The sequence below is a fragment of the Falco cherrug genome, chromosome 5 (assembly GCF_023634085.1).
Source record: "Falco cherrug isolate bFalChe1 chromosome 5, bFalChe1.pri, whole genome shotgun sequence".
Classification (NCBI taxonomy): Eukaryota; Metazoa; Chordata; class Aves; order Falconiformes; family Falconidae; genus Falco; species Falco cherrug.
In genome coordinates, this window is record NC_073701.1 from 24,449,575 (window position 1) to 24,471,042 (window position 21,468).

At 39.2% G+C, this 21,468-nt stretch overlaps 1 protein-coding gene across 11 annotated transcripts in view; it reads right to left on the minus strand.

The window, feature by feature from the left end:
* ERC1 (ELKS/RAB6-interacting/CAST family member 1) overlaps positions 1-21,468 on the minus strand; it is a 304,473-nt gene that overhangs the window by 233,998 nt on the left and 49,007 nt on the right. For all 11 annotated transcript variants that reach the window (XM_055711657.1, XM_055711655.1, XM_055711653.1 and 8 more), the window contains exon 3: positions 1,510-1,926. In XM_055711657.1, the coding sequence (XP_055567632.1) occupies positions 1,510-1,926 (417 nt within the window). The remainder of the gene's footprint in view (positions 1-1,509; positions 1,927-21,468) is intronic.

The following is a 21,468-nucleotide window of genomic DNA, read 5'->3' on the forward strand; positions in this document are numbered from 1 at the left end:
TCTACTCATCTATAGCTGAAAAAAATGTAACTGCATTCCTAAAAAATTACACAGCTCCTGCCAGCTTTTCATTTATGTTGCTGGACTTAAAGCAGCAACAAATGGAAGCCATTTGGGGCTCTTCCTGAAATAGATACAAGAATTGGAACACAGTTATCATTGGTTGCTAAATAAAGGAAAAAGCATGGTGTAGAAACTCTGGAATCATACTATCTTCACTCCAGACACTCAAGAGATTACTGCTCTATAAAAATAAATCTGGCATAAATCTGGCTTAGAAATGCAATGGGCTCTAGCTTTCTTATATAAATGCTTGCAAGAGCACAAGTACAATGGGTCAGGCCACAGAAAATATATGAATAAGAGGTATTAAGTAGAATTTGCTCAAACACACCTCAAAACCCTCTGTGCCAGACCTTGCTTCCCTGGCTTCTTAGACAGAGGGCTTCAATTTTGTCTGTGTGCCAGGCTTTCAAAAAAAAAAGCTAAACCACAAAGTAGACATACAATGCCCCGAACAGGTCATTAGATTCACATATATGTGTTACACATACCTGTATAGTTATCAATTCATGCATTCAGACTAGATATAGATGTAAATTAATCTTTACAGAAAAACTTAGCATTCGTGAATACACATATATACATACACACCTGAGTACGTACACAACACATGCTGAATTACTAGCCTTTCAGAACTTAATAATAGAATACTTTGGGAGGTTGGTTGACAAGAGGAAAATACATTTAACAATATAAAGAAATGTAATGACACTGGCTACAAAACAACTCATTTATTGTCCTTTATTTTTCCAAGATGCTTATACGGTTGGACATTATGATCTTAAAGGTTTTTTCCAACCTAAATGATTCTGTGGTTATACGTAGCCTGGATTTTATTATGACTAGTTTAGGATGATTAATAGTGAAGAATGCCTGCCATTGTACTCCTCTACAATACAGATATACAATACAGGTGCAATACAGATATAACAATGTTTTTTCTTTTCTGTTTTCAGAGGTATGGTGGGAAGGGGTTACTATGTGTATAGCAATGTCCCCTTTAAGTTATCTTTTTTTTGGCTGTGCATCCAGGGCACCCAATAGTTTTATCAAATACCCTTCACAGCAAGAGGAGTGTTTCCATGGAAACCGTAGAGCAATCATCCATTACTCCTGCAAAGATTTCTCTCAGCTGTCTCCTAAATACAGGTAGCTACTTTCTCTCACACTAAAATAGAATGGAAGAATGAATTTTACAATCTGTGAAAATTCACCTCCAGAGCTTCATATGGAGACTACAGTGAAAGTGGGGCCTAAAGCATAAAACCCCAGAAAGCACACACAAGGAAGCCATAAAGAAGTTTTAAAACAGGGACAAATTATGTCAAGTTTGCAATGTAAAAGATAACTTTTAGAGAGGATGGAAGATTCTCTCCTTAAAGCTGTGAAATGGAGGAGACAGAGAAGAGCTTAAGATTGGAGATGAACCCAAACTTGGTCACTTACCTCTCTCAGCATGTTGTTTTCTTTTTCCTTCTGTTCAAGAAGGCTTTCCAAGTGGTGCACATGCATCTCTGCCTCAGCCAACCGTCTTGTTCGCTCATGATCTTCCTCGGTGGCTTTTGCTGACAGACCTTTACTCTGCAGCATCTCCAGCAGCTTTTTGATGGACTCATCACGTGCATTTAAGGTCTGTTTCTGTGTCTCAATACGCAGTTCCATCTCTTCTAAGGTTTTACGTAGCAGGAAGAGTTCCTTGGCCTGGCGTTCATGCTCTGCATGAAGTCGTTGGAAATTTTCCTCTGTGAGCTCTGCCACAAAGGGCTCACTGGTTCTAGTGCTGCTGTCCTGCTGGAACAGCTGGTTCAGGTCCCGCTGGATCCGAAGCTCATCTTGGAGAGCCTGGATAGTCATCTGCATATGCTAAAAGAATAAATAAATAAAATCAGAGGATTCCCTCCACTGGAGAAAAAGAGAATAGTATGACCCATGCCTGTCCTCCTGAACTACCATGAGGAAACCAGAACACCAATAGACCTACATTTTTGAAAGCAGAATTGAGGTGGAACTGGATTATACTACAGAAATTTCAAGTCCCTCATTTTATACCTGGTAGAAGTTGCTTAACACTAGAAACCTCTTACTTGGGTGACTCTTCCACTTCCACCAACTCGACTGAGCCACTATTTCAAACAGGAAAACATCAGTAGGCATTTGTCAGTAAGCTGAGAGCTTAAAGTATTTTTTTTCCAGATGTTTGTGTACCCCATAGAAGAATTCTGCATAAGTCCCAGACTAGAATTACTATCTTGGCAAAGCAGAGGGACACCTGATTATTAGTATTTACATATCGTCTAATAAAATGTCATCAGCCATGAAGACTCCCAAGGTCTTTAGCACTAACACTACATACAGCACAGATTTCCCAGCTGACTTACAGAAGACACTTCAGCATGTCAGAAAGAACTATAACTATAGACAGCTGAATATATGCTGATGGGGGAGAAGGGTCACATCATACAATTTTATGTATGAGGATTTTAGTACAGAACAGAAATTGCCACCTTACAAGGAGGAACTGATCAATCAAATGATCAGCAGTAATTTGTAGTTCTGCAGGACACTAAATCCTGTGAATACAGTGGGATAATATGGGAGAAGCAGTTTACCTAGAAAAAAGTCCTCCCTTCATATTTAGATACACACGTGTTTTCTTGTCAGCAAGACAGAATTATCAAGACAATAACCGACAAGTACTAACACACAACAAAGATCTGATTACCAAGGATGACATACACACCAAGTGATACTCCTATACTCCCTTAAGAGCGGCAGACGTACTTACAGTTTAGTCTGTGAACAAGTCAGACGGACTGATCACTGGGGTCTACCTTTACACATTACAAAAATGTGTTTGCAATACAGCTACTTCCAATATTCACTAGGATTAAAGTACTAGTCAGAATTAGTTATAATCTATGATCAAGCTTGACGCAAGACACACACTGTTCAGGTCTATAATATAAAGATGGTGCCAAATGAGTATGTTTGACATAAATCCAGGTACTTCATTTCTCTCAAATATTTGTGAAAAGATGAAATGTAAAAGGATTTGAATTTAAGTACTACTTCAAGAATATATTTATACAATTCTTATGTAAAATTCCATGGAAATACTAAAAAACTGCCTGGAAATGGTCTTGGGCAACCAGCTCTAGACAGCACTGCTTGAGCAGGGAGGTTGGACCAGCTGACCTCCAGGGGTCTATTCCAACCTCAACCATCCTGCAATTCTATGAAAAGACAATACACAGAAGACAGTATTTGCAGCACAATCATCTATCTTTAACCTCTTTTACAAATGCTAATGGTTAGTTTGGCTGTATAGAATGGTGCATAAAGGCAATCCAATCCCACTTTCTTTACAAAGTTCAGTACTTCACAGAGTACTTCCCCTCCTTCTGTGTTCTGGCCTAGCTTTTCAAAACCGAAGGTGCTGTTCTACCATCAGCTCACTTAAGTCCACACTGCCGCTAAAAGGAATAATTCAGCTCTCTGTCCTTCCTTAGGTGGCTGGTACTGACAGCTGGACCAAAATGTCACCTGGTTAAAAATTCAGCCCCATCCAAACCACACAAAACGTCTTTCCAGCCAGATCGTTGATCCAGTTGATGGGAGTGACTACACTGATGCTGATCCTGGTGCGAAGTAGGGGTGGGAACATGCAGTCAAAGAGCTGGTGGAGAAGAAAATGGAACCATCATTTATGGTATCAGCATAAACTGAAATAAATTTAAATTTGTAGCTTCATGGTCCATTTGAGATGCTGTTATTGTCTTTTCTTCTATTTAAATAACACAATAGTTGGCAGATACTAATTCTGCTAATCTAAAACTACACTTTAGGTTACAAAATATGTGATAACATAGCAAAGGTGTATTAGGTGAGGGAATAACTAATTACTCTGTTCTAAAAAGTACATTGTGTTTATATATTGGTGGATGCTCAGATTTATTTCCAAGTCAGCTTTTAGCAGTTTAAGAGAAGAAAAGAACTATCTCAAGGGAATCTATGGATTTTGAAAATGTTTTTAGAAATCACTTTTTCCCTTTTTTTTAATTAAAGATTCCAATTTTCATTTCTTGTCATTTCTCCAAACCACAGTCAAAGTGAGAATGTCAGACAAACTCCAAGCCTTAAAATTGCAGTGCTACCACAAACATGCCAGCATGCAGGCAGGCAATCAAAACTACCACATCTCTTCAATTAATGTATGTTGATCAAGCTGTAAGAGAAAACTGACTGCACTCATGAAAAGGGTTGCCTCATCTGTACCTATAGAACACCAATAAAATCAGAAGCACTACAAAAGCAGTAGTGTGAGAACATCCTTAAATTTCATTAAACTTACACAATAACCTCACTAGACACAACTTTACAATTCCACATGAGTTAATTCCATTTGTATTTGAGAAGCTCTACTTACCCACAGCCCAGCTGTGTGTTGTTCCTAGCTAATAAACAAATTCCTACATGCTTCCACCTGCCTCTCCACATACTGCCACTTCAGCACTTCCTTTCTCCCAGGCAAGAAAAGAGCTGCTTCTGAAGAACCACATCATCTACTACATGAAATTACTTCCTCTACTCAGTGTTGTCTCCAAATGAAACTTGGGTTATTTATAAACATCAGTGGACTAAATCACCACAACCTAATTCCTGTATTTTTACCATTTGGTCTGTTGTGAAATCTCATTTCAGTTTACATAGGCAAAAACTGTGTCTCAGACCCACAGAAATTATCTCCCCCAAAGCTGGAAAAGCCTCCATGCAACTTTTGGGTCTGTCCTGGTTTTGGCTGGAATAGAGTTAATTTTCTTCCTCATAGCTGGTACAGTGCTGTATTTTGGATTTAGGATGAGCATAATGTTGATAACACACTGATCTTGTAGTTGTTGCTAAGTGGTGTCTACACAGAGCCAAGGTCTTTTCAGCTCCTCACCCCACCCCACCAGCGAGCGGGCTGGGGGGGCACAAGGAGCTGGGAGGGGACACAGCCGGGACAGCTGACCCCAAGTGACCAAAGGGATATTCCACACCACACAACGTCATGCTCAGCATATAAAGATGGGGGAAAAGCTGACCAGGGGCCACTTCTCGGGACCAAGCTTGGCATCGGTTGGTGGGTGGTGAGCAACTGCATTGTGCATCACTTGTTCTGTACATTCTAATTCTTTTATCATTATCATTATTATTTTCTGTTCCTTTTCTGTCCTATTAAACTGTCTTTATCTCAACCCATTAATTTTACTTTTTTTTTTCACCAATTGTCTCCCCCATCCCATGGAGAGCAGGGGGAGTGAGAAAACGGCTGTGCAGTGTTTAGGTACCTGCTGGGTTAAACCACAACAGTGTCAAAGAACCAAAATCTATCATACAATTCAGAAATGTGGTGTGAAAAAAAGAAATTAATCCCAGTGACAAACAGTATTTATTGATACCCAACAGCCTTAAGTAAGGACAAGAGAGTTTGGAACACCCAAATGAGTGGTCAGCAAGTGTCTTGAATTCAGTTTCCCAGGAAAAATGAAGAGGTGGGGGGAGAGGAAGGGTTAGCACCAAGCTTATGAATTACTATCACTGTTCTCTGAACTCCTCAGCTGAGAACAAACTTCATTATGTACAAAGTAACTGGAAAATTCACCATAGAAAATTATTCTATGCTTTTGACACCCACTCCTTTCCAACATGCAAGACGTATGCAAAATGGGTTCTTTTCTCTGATTTCCAAAATTTTGTTATGATGTTCAGAATAATGGAACAAAACTCTTTATTAGTTGGCATCATAAATAAACTACTTTTTCAGTTAACATAGCTCGTCTTCTATATAATTTCAAAGAAAATATCCTTTTTCCTCTGAAGGAGCAGGCAAGTCTTACTAGCTTCTCAACCATTTCTTAGACTTCACTTTTAAATCAGTGACTATCCCAGAAAGGCAAAATATTTTCCAAGTTCATGCAATACTAGCCACTGATGCTTAATCCTACTCTAGGACCTGACTAGAGACCTCGATCAAACTTGAAAAATATTGTTGAAACTTCTTATCTAGAAATAAACAAGTAAAAATACTTTGTAATACCACTGAGCTTCGTTAGACCATACTCTGCTGAGTAAGTACCAATCATGCTTTTCTTAAATAGTTTAATAAAGGTAACATTATTAAAGTCAAAGCAATTATGTTGAACCTGTACATTGCTTGAAGCTTATTGCTCTTATTTCAGACCTTAAGGATTCTGTTTTTTCAAGTAATGAAAATAGGTCTTCAAGCAAATTATAACTACACCTGCAAATCACAAAGCTACTTTTGTGAGTACAGTTCTGTAGGGCTGGTTATGCCCAATGTACTTTTCTTTTGACAGATCTAAGCCCCTTCAGGCCCACCTCAAATGTAAATCCTACAAGGGCAATGTGCAAACAACCTCTTACTGGGTGTTCCTCTGCTTGTATTACTTACATGGGGCAACTTAAAAGTTTGTTAACCAGGTTCTACAGAGAGACAGAGTTTACCTTTCATCCAGCAACACAAAATTTACATCTGTAAGTAGCAGAACATGATTCAGTCTTTGCCTCCACCTAACAGGATTCAAATCCACATTTCCCACACCTGGGAAGATTAGTTAGATAAGTTTCCAACCTACAGTATGACTGCAGCCAATGATAATAGAAGTTCTTTATGTTTGGTTCACAAAGCAGTCCTGCTGTTGCAGTCTCAGGATAAGGCAATGTACCCATTGCTAAACTGGCGAGTTTGAGAACCTTGCTGCAGGCAGCTATTTTCATCTCTCCCTGTTGAAGCTTTTCCATTTTGCATGAAATATTTAAAGATGCAGTAGGCCTGACAGAAAACACTAAAAAGAACACAGCTTCTTATTCTAATTAGTAGAACGCATAAGAACAGAAAGACCTGAATAGCAATACCTCCAATTAACTTAAATGTTTATCATCCTGCCATTCTAAAGGTAGTGGGGGATGTGCATTTTAACATACTCAGAGAGAGAAAGGAATTTTATACTCTACAGCCAAGACCTGTATTCTAACCCTAGACCTTAGATCAAAAGGAGGCAGCCATTGCTGCTAGCATGATTTTGAAAGAAAGGATTAAACTGTGACATGCTTTTTAAAGAAAGGATTTCCACACTCATCTTTGCAAAACAGAGTTTGACCTAGCAAGCCATGATGTTTAAGATTCCAATATGCATGTGTCTGTCTGGTTTTGGTTGCCTGATTTAGGCTATTCACACTGCAGATACTGTCTTTGTAACTACCGTAATCAGGTACATAATTAATCCCATACTTTATTCAAGAAGTCTAAATGCCTAAATTAGAACTGTGAGTTCTGCAATACAGGCAAGGCACCTAGGCACTCAACACATATGTGGTTAACTTCTCCTTAATCTCCTGGATTTAAATTCTAAGTAGGTTAATCATAGAAATTAAATTAATTTTTTGAATATCAAGACAAAATTTGGTATGTTCAAGAGATGCCTGTTAACAATCAACAAAAAGGAAGAGAAGAACCTACTCTCTCCCAGCAACAAGGGAAAACATAAAATGCAATTATGCGATACTGTGTCACAGAAAGGTGTCACAATGACGTGGGAAGCATCGTTACATTCTTCAAAACTCAACAACTTAAAAAAACCCCTCCTCTTCCACTGAAGAACACTGAAGACTCATATTCAGAAGCAAGAGAATACAGGGTGATGGGAAGGACAGGGAGAAACAGCGCAGTCTGGCTACAATAGTTAGTGTTGTGTTAGAAAAGCTTCAGCCTGGGAGATAAAGGTTCAAGCTCTTACTAATCATCTTCATACTTCCCAAATGAGACTCTAGTTAGTAGGCAATAAACTGTCCTTGGTTACATCTGTAACACCATACTCTTATAGAAGGGCCTGAGAGATTCTGCTTTGTACACGTATCTATCTGAATATTTACTCACTTTAGAATTTAAATCTACATCTCTCACATCATGGTGTCATAAAGGGAAGATGAATCTCAGCTCAAGGTCTTTGTCTGAATTAGCCAAGAAACCCCTTAGCATCTCCCACACTCTACTGAGCATCCCTGACCAAGTCTACTTCCTGCTCAGGGGTTGATTGCACCTCACCCTTCTCTGATTTTTAATCAGAAATTCCACTCTACAGGGAAGATTTTTTTTTTCCTAACAGAAGTTTTGCTGAAATTAGCAGATTCAATAAAAGTTTCTTATAAAAATATTATTGACAAACTTAGCTACTGAAAATTACCTGACAACTTCTACTGTTAACCCACAATGCCAGTACATTCTGTACTGAATGACAGCTTATGATGTACATGTATTTGGAAGTTTTCTACAAATCTGCTCAGTGATCCAAGCTGTTCTTCATGTAGAAAACAGTAACTGCTTGGAAAGATATAGGACAGGTTTGCATTTTTTTATTACATATCACATATTTCTGTATTTATCTTTCAGGATTCAACCCAGGGACAAAGAAAAAAAATTAAAAAGTAAACAGATGTAATTTGTTTACCAAATTACAAAACCAAAAATCTAGAATTCTGCAAGATGCCAGTTAACAGCTAATCTTATTCAGCCAACTATTTTTACAGCTGGGGGGAAAAAAGACAGGCTTTCAGCTACAAAAGCCCTTCCAGGTCTGAAACAGATGTACTTGTAGTACATACAAACACTGCCTTACTTTTGTCTGTAGATCATCATGACTACAACGCTACTAGTCTGGAAAGAAAAGATACAACAGTTATGACATATTTTATTTCAGAAGACAATTCAGTAAGGTCTGCCCTCAAATGTACATCACCAGAAAATGACAGAAATTAAATGTCCTCTTACTGCCAGCAAATCCGCAGACACAGTCATAAACTTTCGCATTATGATGATTCCTCTCGTGTTCTTTACAATGAAAGCACTTCAAACATTTTTAAGAGGACGAACCACATTCAGCTCAAAAGAGATCACATGGCAAACGCTAGAATAGGATTTGGTCACTATGGGAAATCATTCTTTCCCATTCTCAAAGAGTTAATGTTTTGGCGGCACTTCTGGGAAATAGATTCTGCTGAATGCACTGCAGAAGCAAAGGCCTGGCTGGCTGAGGGAGTCCCTGCTGACATTCAGCTGCAGCCCACGCAAAGAAACTGAAAAAAGGGCTAATGTCAGGTGTCCAGCAGGGCTGTGATGAAACAGAACTTGCTGATTCCAGAAATGCTACATACTCCCTGTAAGATGGATATGGGGCTTCAAAACCCTTATTTAAATGGAAATCATTGGGTGATTTTCATAATGTTTAGTTTAAGATACAAAATACAGCTATGATTTTAATAGGATTTAATTTGTGAGAGTCAAAGATAGAGACTTGTATTTTAAAGACAACCATACATTGCATTATCTCTGAGAAAGCAGAAGGGCAAGATGGTAAAAAAATGCTACAGGTAAAGAGCTTAATTTGTCAGTAACACATTTGTCAGCTGAACTAGACTAACGCAAATTGACTCATTTGGTTTAAGGGGGCAGCATGCAGCAGCCTAATTCCTTCGCCTCTGTCTGTAAAAAAAAAACCCAAACCACAAAAAACCCAAACCAAACACAAGCAAACCAGCAGGAATTAATTTAAACTCCTGAAGTAAGAAGGTCAGAAACTACCTAATAAACCTGTAGCCACAGAAGAACCAAAACCGCAATTCAATCACCTCATACCAAGTGTAGAGGTACATCCATAAAAAAAGCTGCAAGGTAAAACAGAATAAATGCAGTACACCAATTATTTAGTGGTAAATGTCCACGTGAAAGATTTTACCTATGATAAACATGAAGCAGTTTATGTTACAAAGAAAAAACGTAAGCTATTTCTATATTCAAGGAATAAAGCATGTATATGGGCAGTTTCTACAGAATACCTGATGCACAGTAGATACGTACCTTATTCTGAAGAAATTTCTTATTGCACATACCTGTGCAATAAGAATAAAAATTCTGATTAAGTATAGGCTAACCTAGTAAACTTCTGAAAAACATCAGTTTATCTATCAGTTTCTGAAATATGAATGTAATTCTGACAGTGCTCCCGCTTCCTAAGGGAATTTGAGCTCTGTGGCTGATACCACAATTGGTCTAGTAGGCTACAGAATTCAGAGGAAAATTATTTCTAAAGTCATACCAGTTAGTCCCAGCTACCATGTGGTTAAATTTCCAAAGGTACATCTACATTAGTAGTTTAGTGTGTTTCACAAGCTTTTTCTCAGGCAAATCTTCCTGCATCTACATTTCACATGCTTTGAGTGTCAGCGCGCTATGATTCTGGAGGCAGAAACTGGATTCTTTGAAGTGCCCCTCATCGTTCTTGAGAACAGGAATTTGGGGATTAGGGCAAATGTTTAGAATTTCTCATCAGAATCAAAAATTTCCATACGATTTTAACCTCTCTTTCCTGCTAGGCTGTCCAAATTGGGTTAGCATTACACTACTTAAATATCATGTTTTATTTATAAGCAGATATGAGCTTTGATTATTTGTTCTTATGCTGCTGGGGAAACAAGAGTCCTTGCATATACACAGTTTCACACACTGTAGTAAAATAGTTCTTTACAGTTTCTGAGTCCCCTGTCTGGCAAGCACAAACTTCTTTTGTTACAAACTGTGTTGATAAAATGGATCCTCATGCAAGAAGTTTCTATAAAAAAAGAAGCCAACACACAAACATCAGACTGATCTATACTCAGGCCAGCCACAACACAACTTCTAGAATTCAGTCCTACACTATTTTTCATGTGTATGCAAAACACCCGATTTAATCCACAGTATTGATTATTTCTAAACGTTGTGCCCATGAAATAGGTGCTTAGGTGCAAATTCAGCTTTTCTGAACCTCTCATCCCCTGAAAGTAAGTAGAAATCATTAGGATACTTAAGGGAAGGAGAATTTTAACATTTACATATGTATACATGTCTAATATTTTCAAATTAAGAGCATCTACATGAAACATGACTCATTTTGTTCATAGATCAGGAGCTTCTCTGCAAAAACATATTATTAGTCACCTCAATTAGGGAAGTCAGCAAATGTATCCTTCCATTAGCTGATGCAAAGAATCCATCCAAGATAAAAGGTGCTCTGCTACACAACCTTTGATCTTGTGTTCAGTATTTTCCAAGATACAAGCATACATCAACACTGTGCTCTAGTAAGGAAAAACAGCTGATGATTTATATTGGAAGAGTAGTATTCGAAAAATCGACGCACAAGAAGAAAGCCGTGACTACTTTATCCACATCACCCTCCCCTTGCCAACACCTCCGCAGTTTAAACCTTCTTCTATCCTAGTTGGTTCGGAGATATTACAGTATAAATCTCAGCAAGAATATCTTGACTGAAATATTTTGGATAATTGCATCTGCATGCATAAACCCTCTGTCTCTCATGTAAGGGGATAAAGCATGGAGCTGGCCTGACCTTTAAAGCTTTTTGAATACTTCAAGCTTGTGACTGCTGAGGACTAAAGAAACAGTTACAAGGTAGGCTGCGGTGTAATAAAACTGTAAGCTTTGCCAACTTCTGCTTGCCCAGCAACACAATAGTTTGTTCTTCCTTGTCAATCTGGAATGCAGCACAGTGGCACCCTTCACCTGCAAGCAGTAGTGGGAGATCTCCAGTGCCTAGAGACTACGGATTGATGACTACACCAGGAAGTGTTCTTTCCAAACTTGTGCCTCCAGAAATTGAGTTACTGTCCAGACAAGATATCAAAAGCCCAATATTCAGCTGCTAAGCTGAAGAAATGGAGTAGTTGCTAGCTCCATCAGACAGAACCATAAAATCTGGACAGTGGCTCACCAGCAAGCTGAAAACACTGAAATTAACTGGTGTTTTGTTTGTTGGCTTTTCAAAGACATTTTCTTGAGCAAGAAAAGCATCAGACAACCAGATATGGCCATAACTGTAAGAAGACTGCACTAAGGACTTGATCCTTAGTCAAATAATAGAACATACGACATTCAGGATTTCAAACAACATATGGCTGTTCCGTGACACATAGAAAGTTCTTGCCCATGGAGTCTTTGCACAATGTTCAACCAAGATAGGGAGATAACCAACTACTGCCTCTTGCTGCACAGACCATGTGTAGAATGAGACTTTGCCAGCCTGCTTATAATTTTCTTTGTGCTGATTAGATGCTAACCTTGCAAGGCAAAAGTCATCTTACAGAGATGACTACAGCGTGAAGAGGCCCTGCATGCCCAACATCTCATCCCACTGTTTCAGAAGATGATGGGACCAATTTGGCTATGTCACAGTCATACTTTCATTCTTGCTTTACTTGTTCATAGCCTCTCTAATATACCTTCCTAACTGCTTTCTATCCCATACATAATTGTAAGCATTGCATCTTCTCACATTTGCCATATCATCAGTTCTTCAGGGAAAGTAAAACAAGTTTCCTGGAAAAGCATTTGCACATGATTTTCTTGTATTAAGCCAAGTAAGAAATAACTGCAGACTTACATACTCAATTGGCCCCAAATCCAAAAGGCCTACAAAGACAGCTGCAACAAGAGCAGTACGCAGGTACATCATCAGTGACGTAGAGGACTATAGTTTGTGCATTGCTATATACAGACAAAACCCCCAAAACCTCATTCATTTTCCCTTATTTAAGTAAGTAGAGTAGGCTTTTTTAGAGTTATCAGTGGCACAGCAGTCAGCCACAATGGCAGGAATCACTTTAAGTCTATCTTGCAAGATTAGGGCTTGATGTTCTCACAAGCAAGGTAAGTTCTTCCCAAATGGAAGATATGCATCCCTTCCATCTTCATAACTTTGTTAATTTTCTTTGAAATGCAAGAAAGAATAAAATAGAAACCCATTTGTAACAAAATTTGCAATAGCAGCAATCATCAGTGAGACTCAACTAAGCCTTTTCAAACCTGTGGCTTTTCAACATTACACATGTTATCTTCTCAGCTCTCTGCCATAAAATATTGGCTGCACTCACAAAGGGACAGACTTGAAAACACTCTTTTCTGGATACATGAAGTCTCTTATGCCGAGTATAGTTTTGGGAAGACAGGCAGTTCAAATGCCTTACTAGTATTTCAGGATAAATTTAGAATATGACTGCAGTAATCACTGTCCCTGCGAAAGAACATGTAAAAAAACTCTGATCACAATGTTCTGACACTTACCCTCACGCTGAAATGACAGCAGCACCTCTGATAGCAAAGCAGAAAACAGCACATTACATTAAGTTCTAAAGGAGCTTTCTGTGACCTTGAGGAGGCAACACAATACCCCTTGAAGGAGTTCAAGAGATAAGTGACAGCAAAGCATGAAGAGGAACTTAGATAGTTCTAGAAATGAGGCGGCCTAGTACAACCTACCTGAACAGGAGGCATTCAAATTTCTGATAGACGTACCATGATAGTGACAGATACAAGGGTCACATGCTGCTTTGGAAATATTAAGTCAAGGATTTTCACTATGAAAACCTTTATTGGATACTAGAATGTGATGAAAATACTTAAACAGAAAAGTCCTTCCATTTAGAAGAGCGTTTCTTCCCCGCAGACATCTTTCTGCTAGGTACAAGAATTTTCAAAGCAAGAGGCAATTCCCTCTGGCAGCTCAAGCCATCAGGTGCGGAAAGTCGAGTTCTTAGTATGCCAGAGATACATCTGATCAGAATGTGAATCAGAGAAGCTAAAATGGGTAGTCTGCAATAGGACTGACAGCTAGAACTACTTTTGTCAGTGAAAAGTTTTAATACTGTGTCTTGCACATCACTCTAGGAATCAAGTGAATAGATAGAAGAACATAAAGCAGATCTGAGTCCACTGCAATAAGCATGAAAGTATCTAACACAGAATAGTCTTGCATTGTCCATGGATCAAAATTGACAGTCGCTGTAGACTGTGTTGGTAAAATCATTCAGGGTGAATCTCTTACTGAACGAATACTGCCTCTTAATAAACCTTTTCAGGAATTACTTACTCATGAATCACTACTACATGGTCATTAAAGCAATATGTCACGCTGTTAGGCTTCTTGCAGAGCAGTAACTGAACTCCCTTGCTTCTTTATATACCAGACTGACAATACATAACTGTCCAAGATCTGCAAAAATAGAGATAAAAAGAATAAAAATGCAGTACAATTCAGTATTTTGATTCTGGTTCAAGCGCATTTATGCAAATCACCTTGTAACCAAGTGATATGCATTTAAAAATTATTCAGAGAAGCATCTTAATCTTCTGATCGATCTGGATGAACAACTGTCAAGACAGAAAGGAGAACAAATTCCCTGTTGTGAGTTCGAGGTGTCAATCCACCAACTCTAGCAAGAGCTTAAGCATGGCACCAGTGTCTGAACACAGATGTTAATCTCAGAACTACATGTTTTATAAGAGTGTTAGTTCAAAACTAGAAGAAAAATTAAATTGAAAAGGGCTTGTAGCGTTGAAAATCTGGAAAGCTCATTTGTCTAGTGTTACACTTTTTATTTGAGGGAAACAGAACAAGGTGGGTTCTGAAGCCCCAGATTAGATTCTCCTCACCTGTTGGATATATTCTGGGACCTAGAAAGAATTAGGGAAAGGACTCCTTTCCTCAGAGAAGGAAGGAGAAGAGTCAGCAGAACTGCTACCCTGACTTTCAGGGGGCAGACTCTGGCCTGCTTGGGAGACTGGTTGACAAAAGTCCCTTGGGAGGGAGTCCTGAAGGGCAAAGGAGTCCAGGAAGGCTGGACATTCTTCAGGAAGGAACTCTTAAAGGTACAAGAGCAGGCTGTCCCCATGTGCTGAAAGATGAGGCAGCAGGGAAGATGACCAGCAGCCTGGCTGAACAGAGGGCTTTTGCTGGAACCCAGGAAAAAAAGGAGAGTTTATGACCTTTGGAAGAAGGAGTAGGCAACTCAGAAGGACTAGAAGGATGTCATGAGGTTATGTAACAAGAAAATTGGAAGGGCCAAAGTCCAACTAGAACTTAATCCAGCTACTGTCATAAAAGACAATAAAAAATGTTTTTCTAAATACATTAGCAATAAAAGGACAGCTAAGGAGACTCTCCATCCTTTATTGGATGCAGGGAAAAACACAGTGACAAAGGATGAGGAAAAGGCTGAGGTACTTAATGCCTTCTTTCCCTCAGTAAGACCAGCTTTCTCTGGGTACCCAGCCCCCTGAGCTTGAAAACAGGGATGGGAAGCAGAATGAAGGCCCCATAATGCAAGTTTTTGGGGTTTTTTTATCATTTTATCATTTTCAGCAGTCTTGGCTAACTGGAGAGGTCCAGTTGGCAGGAGGTTAGCAAATGTGATGCCCATATACAAGAAGGGCCAGAAGGAGAATCCAGGGAACTACAAGCCTGCCAGTCCAACCTCGGTGCCTGGAAAGGTTATGGAGCAGATAATCTTGAGTGCCGTCATGCTGCATGTACAGGACAACCAGGTGATCAGGCCCAGCCAGCATGGGTTTATGAAAGGCAGGTCCTGCTTGACTAAACTGATCTCCTTCTATGACAAGGCGACCTGCTTAGCAGATGAGAGAAAGGCTGTGGATGTTGTCTATCTGGACTTCACTAAAGCCTTCAACACCATTTCCCACAGCATCCTCCTGGAGAAACTGGCTGCTCATGGCTTGGAAGGGTGTACTCTACAATGGGTAAAAAATCTGAGTGGCTGAGCCCAAAGAGTGGTGGTAAATGAATGGTTAAATTCAGTTGGCAGCTGGTCACAAGTGGCGTTCCCCAGCGCTCAGTTATTGGAGCCAGTTCTAATATCTTATCATGATCTGGACAAGGAGATCAAATGCACCCTCAGTAAGTTTGCAGATGACACAGAGTTGGGCAGGAGTGTTGATCTGCTGGAGGGCAGGCAGGCTCTGCAGAGGGATCTGGACAGGATGGATGGATGGGCTGAGGCCAGCTGCATGAGGTTCAATAAGGCTCAGTGCTTTAATCTGCACTTGGGTCACAACAAATCCACACAACGCTACAGGTTTGGGGAAGAGTGGCTGGAATGCTGCTGGCAGAAAAGGACCTGGTGGTGCTGGCTGATGACCAGCTGAACATGAGCCAGCAGGTGGCTAAGAAGGCCAACAACATCCTGGCTTGTATCAGAACTAGTGTGGCCAGCACGACCAGGTCAGTGATCTTTCCCCTGTACTCAGCGCTGGTGAGGCCGCACCTCAAATGTTGTGCTGTTTTGGGCCCCTCACTTCAAGAAAGACACTGTGGTGCTGGAGCGTGTCCAGAGAAGAGCAACAAAGCTGGTGAAGGGTCTAGAAAGAAAGCTTTATGAGGAATGGCTGAGGGAACTGGGGTGGTTTAGCATGGAGAGGAGGAAGTTCATGGGGGACCTTATTCCTTTCTACAGCTGTCTGACAGGGGGCTGTAGGTAGGTGGGTGTTGGTCTCTTCTCCCAGGTTACAACCAATAGGACAAGAGGAAATGGCCTCAATTGCACTAGGGGAGGTTTAGATTGGATATTACAAAAAATTTCTTAACTGAAAGGGTTGTCAAGCATTGGAATAGGCTGCCCAGGGACGTGGTTGAGTCACCATCCCTGGAGGTATTTAAAAGATTTGTAGGTGTGGCACTTAGGGACATGGGTTTAGTAGTGGACTTGGCAGTGCTATGTTAACAGTTGGACTGAATGACCTTAAAGGTCTTTTCCAACCTAAATGATTTTATTCTACTCTATGATTGTCACAGAATCATAGAAAGGTTTGGGTTGGAAGGGACCTTAAAGATCATCTAGTTCCAAGCCACCTGCCATGGGCAGGGGCACCTTCCACTAAACCAGGTTGCTCAACACCCCATCCAACCTGGCCTTGTCAGCAGGCAATTTACAAATCAAAATGAAGTGCCCCAGATTCTTCAAGATTCATATGTGTTCCTTGTTTCTGATCATATCCCCAAGTTACCTAACCTAACCTACTAGAACAAGCCTGTCCCTACCTAGTAGGACAAACCTCAAGATTTCCTCACAGACCCATTAATGCAGCTGGAGTCCATACGTATAATTTCCAATAGCCATTTCTGACTAACGAGCCCTGACCAGATATGCACCTAAGCTTTCAGGGCTGTTGGTATTGGTGTTGGGGGAAAACTGTGTTTTGTTTTGTTCTTTTTAGAAACTTCTCTTTACAAACACTCTTCTTGGAGGACAAGATATTAGAGAACTACCTTTGGTTTGCTTTATGCCCTTTGCTACTGAAAGCAGACATCTATTTGCCACCTTGTTCTGCCACAGACTAATTGATTGCTGTTTGCATCTGTATCCCCAAATACAGAGTACCTTCCTCAACTGGTAACTGCATACATAATAGCATCAGTGACAAACTCCAACTGACAGGAAGGGGAAAAGCTAATCTACATAGTTTTAGGATTATCTTATGGTCAAGTCCCTAGTTATTACACAGAGGTAGGCAGAAAGCTGGATGGAAAAATCCTTCCTCAGAAAGCATGTTTCTATCCTCAGTTTCCAGAATAGCAGGGATAACGTTGTAGAGGAGGTAGTGTTGAACCTGGAAATTTTCACTTTGGTGTCTAGGATGAAATCCCAAGAATCTCAATCTCAGAAAAGAAGGAACTACACACTAGTCCAACAAATGGAAAGCAGAAATCCATCATGTCTTCAAATATGGCTCTGTGTTTCTAGTTATGCACACAAAATATTTCTATAATTTTATCTTTTTCTAACATGTGTTTCAATTTATCCAAGTTTCACAAAAGAACAGATCTTACATCTGTACTTCATATACCTTAGTCATATCATTCTTTTTAACCGATATGCATCCCTACATCATGAAGTAAAAGCCAGTTTTAAAGTTCAGCACTCCATTGCAGGCATGGTTTGGGGGTTGGGTTTTTTTGTTACAGTACTTTGTTGGGGTTTTTTTATTGTGATTCTGTTTTATGAGAAAAACTTCATTAAAAATCCTGATATACAACATTCAATAAATATAAAAGGATACCAGTAACATTATGTACTACCCTAAAAATAAAACCCTGTTATTTGATTAATTTTACAAGGAAAGGATAGAGCAGCTCCTCTTTGATTAACCTACCACGAACAGTTCAAGAAAAAAAGTGCCAATTTAACCATCTTAGTTTAAGTGACAGCAGTTGAAAAAATAGCCAGTCATTAAACGGGTTCAAAGGGTATATTATAGAGAATAGGTGAAAAAAAGCTTTTTTTTCTTTAAAAATAAAATCACTACTTGAACTACTGAAAACTAATTTATAAGCTCAAACTGCAGCTACTGTCAGAAGAATGCAATATATAATAGGGGACTATAATCATACAAGTGCAACCTTTCCTTTATTAAAATATAATAATTTTTGTAAAAGCTCTGGAGAACACCTAAGCAAGTGATGCAATCACATCTCTGAGAAAAAAAATCATGATTATACCACTTTCCCACCATTGCTTTCTCCAACCTAAATCAGCAATCCTTTGGGCAGTAATGGTCATTTTGATGTATGTGGTAGTGTAACAACCAGACTTTTAATAAAAATGGTTTTGTATTAAATCTTTTAAACTGTATAGAAGCACATAACAAATACAGTGAATTAATCTTGATTATGTACTTTAAAAATAGTATTTTATCTAGTAGCTCACAGGAGCTAGTTACTGTAATGAACTCCATAATATCCAGCCCCACTTACCTACAGCTACCAGCCAGATTTTTTTTCTACTGAAACTGAGTAGCATTACTCAGTGCAAAATTTCTAAATTTGTTCTCAACCGGGAAGTTGTTGCTTCTGTCCCTTTTCCTCCCATAAAAAAAAATAAAGGGGAGGGTTTGAGTCCAAAGTTTTGTTCGCTCTTCTCTTGGCTACATCATTTAATTTAGCAAGTTGTTTTTTTTTTCTCTACAATTTCTCTACAAGCCTTGCTGTGGTAATCAGCCTTTCTGTGGAGATGTTAGTGTCCCTGTCATCCCCTGCCCCGCCCCCCCCCCCCCCCCCAAAAAAAAAGGGGGGGAAGGTATTGTCATACAGATATTCAGAATATTTTATTGTACCCAAAAAAAGTTGTACTTTGGTAATACAGACATGAGTAGTACAACTTCATGACAATCTCTAGCATCTATTTTAAATATAACAGTTCAAGGCTGTTGCTAGTATGAGGTTTCTTTCCGAGTTCTTGTCTGAAAAATAATTTCCTTGAAATAAATCTGTGTATTACCGATATAATAATGGAAGTAACATTTAAGCATATGGCACCTAGACACTAAACATACCTTAATTTTCCTAGAAGATAATCTGATAGCCTTATTGGAACATTTGATAACTTATTTTGAGGAAGAATTTAACTCTCAAAATCTATGTGCATCGTTCCCTTTGCAGCAGAAGTATACATGACTCACTGCTGACACTAGGCAGTGGCATGATACAATAACCTTCCTGTGCTTCTCAACTGCTGGGACTGGCAGTGACTCACCAGCAATTTCTCTCAGGCCAAGATTTCCTGTGATGCAGGCTTCTGTGCGCACCACTTCAGCAGCCTTGCTTACGCACTCAGTTTCACACATCCAGCATCCACCGCCAGGTAGTAAAGCTGATACCCCATATCTTGTCTCTATCACATAAAAGCAATCCACACAAAAACTTTGGCTATATTCTAACACTACTAAAATAAATGGACAATGAGATTCAAATCTTCAAAAAGACTAAGACATTCATGGATTCTCTTATTTCTCTCCTTCCCCACAGCAAAATCTGTATTAGGGACCACAGTTCAAAAACAAACACTTGTCTTAACCAACTGCATTTAATGCTTTCAAAGAAAAGTTTCAAGGAGTTTCAACTTTTTATTTATCTGTCTGATCTAAAGATATTTTTAGTTATATATATCATGAACAATAAATCACTAAAAATAATAAACTGTGCTGCTACAGCATCTTAAATAAAAAAGCAAGTATTCTTAGTAAGCAACTTCGAGAGACAAAAACCCCAATAATTATTCAAAATTAGTCTGACAGAAGAATTCCCTTTATTTCTTATGAAAAAGTAACACAAGAACCTTGACTCCCTCACAACCAACAGATGGTTGATTTAATTATATAAACCAGATAAGTAACAGCTGAGTAACGAATCCAGAACTGAACCAATGACTCCATTGATCCACTGAATCTGTTTATTCACTTCCATAGCAGGGTTCAGAAGGCAACACTAAAATTTATGAAGAAAGCATCTCCTTTCCCAAAATACAAGTAATAAAACTAGAAATAACTTAAAAATAAGCCATTTTCTATCAATTACTGTTGAAAAAAGTTACACTTGCAAAGAAGTAAAAAAGAAGTTTTAAACATGTAAAATATTTAAAAGATGTGTTTGACAAAAATGTGCAACTTTGGAAGTAGTTGTATTACATGAGAAAAGGTCCTTCAATGTCCTCAGTTCCTGCTTACCTACCAAACCTTAAGAAACAAAAGTCCTACATACGTATGTTTCAGCCTCACCACATATTTTAGAAGCATTGGTAATATAAGCACACTGTCCATGTGTAAGTAGTACTCCTCATTGACAAGGCTGGTTATAACTCAAAGGAACAAAAAAGCATAGAAACCACCAAAGGTTTAGAAGCCAGTTTCTTAATTTCAGTATTACAATCAACTCTAGAAACCATAGATGAAGCTCCTTCAAGAACAGAAGGATTCTCTTACGGGAAGTACTGAAGGAATTTCCTACATAGATCCAGAAAGGATAAAAATAGTATTTCCAACTCACCTCTTTTTTTCAAGGATCTAGATTATACTAGAAAATCAACAAAATATTAGACCTCATATGGGACTTCCCAATACTGGCTGGTGTAGAAGCTTCCCTGAAGGAATCTCCTGAGCCTTAGTCCCTACCACTCTTGCACGGGAGATTACAGTAATCCCTTTTTTACTTGCGAGTCTAGTAACTACACAACATGGTCAGCAAGAAGAGACACAGCCATACCATACAATTTCATCTATTTACAGGAGACTGATCCAAAAAACCTGTCTACAGGCAGTTTAAGAGAAAAAACATCATAAATCTCAAAGCTGAACCTGCAGCTGGGTGTCTGATGAGACAATAAAGACATGATGAATTTAGAATTCCTCTACCTGATTGTCCTGGTTTCAGCTGGTATAATAGAGTTAATTTTGTTCTTAGTAGCTGGTGCAGTGCTGTGTTTTGGATTTGGTGTGAGAACAATGTTGGTAGCACACTGATGTTTTTGGTTGTTGCTGGATGATGTTTATACTAAGTCAAGGACTTCAGTTTCTTTGGCCCTGCCAGGGAAAGGGCTGGAGGGGCAGGGGAAATTGGGAGGGGACACAGCCGGGACAGGTGACCCGAAGTAACCACAGGGATATTCCATACCATATGACATCATGCTGAGTATATAACAGGGGGAAAAAAGAAGGAAGGGAAGGGA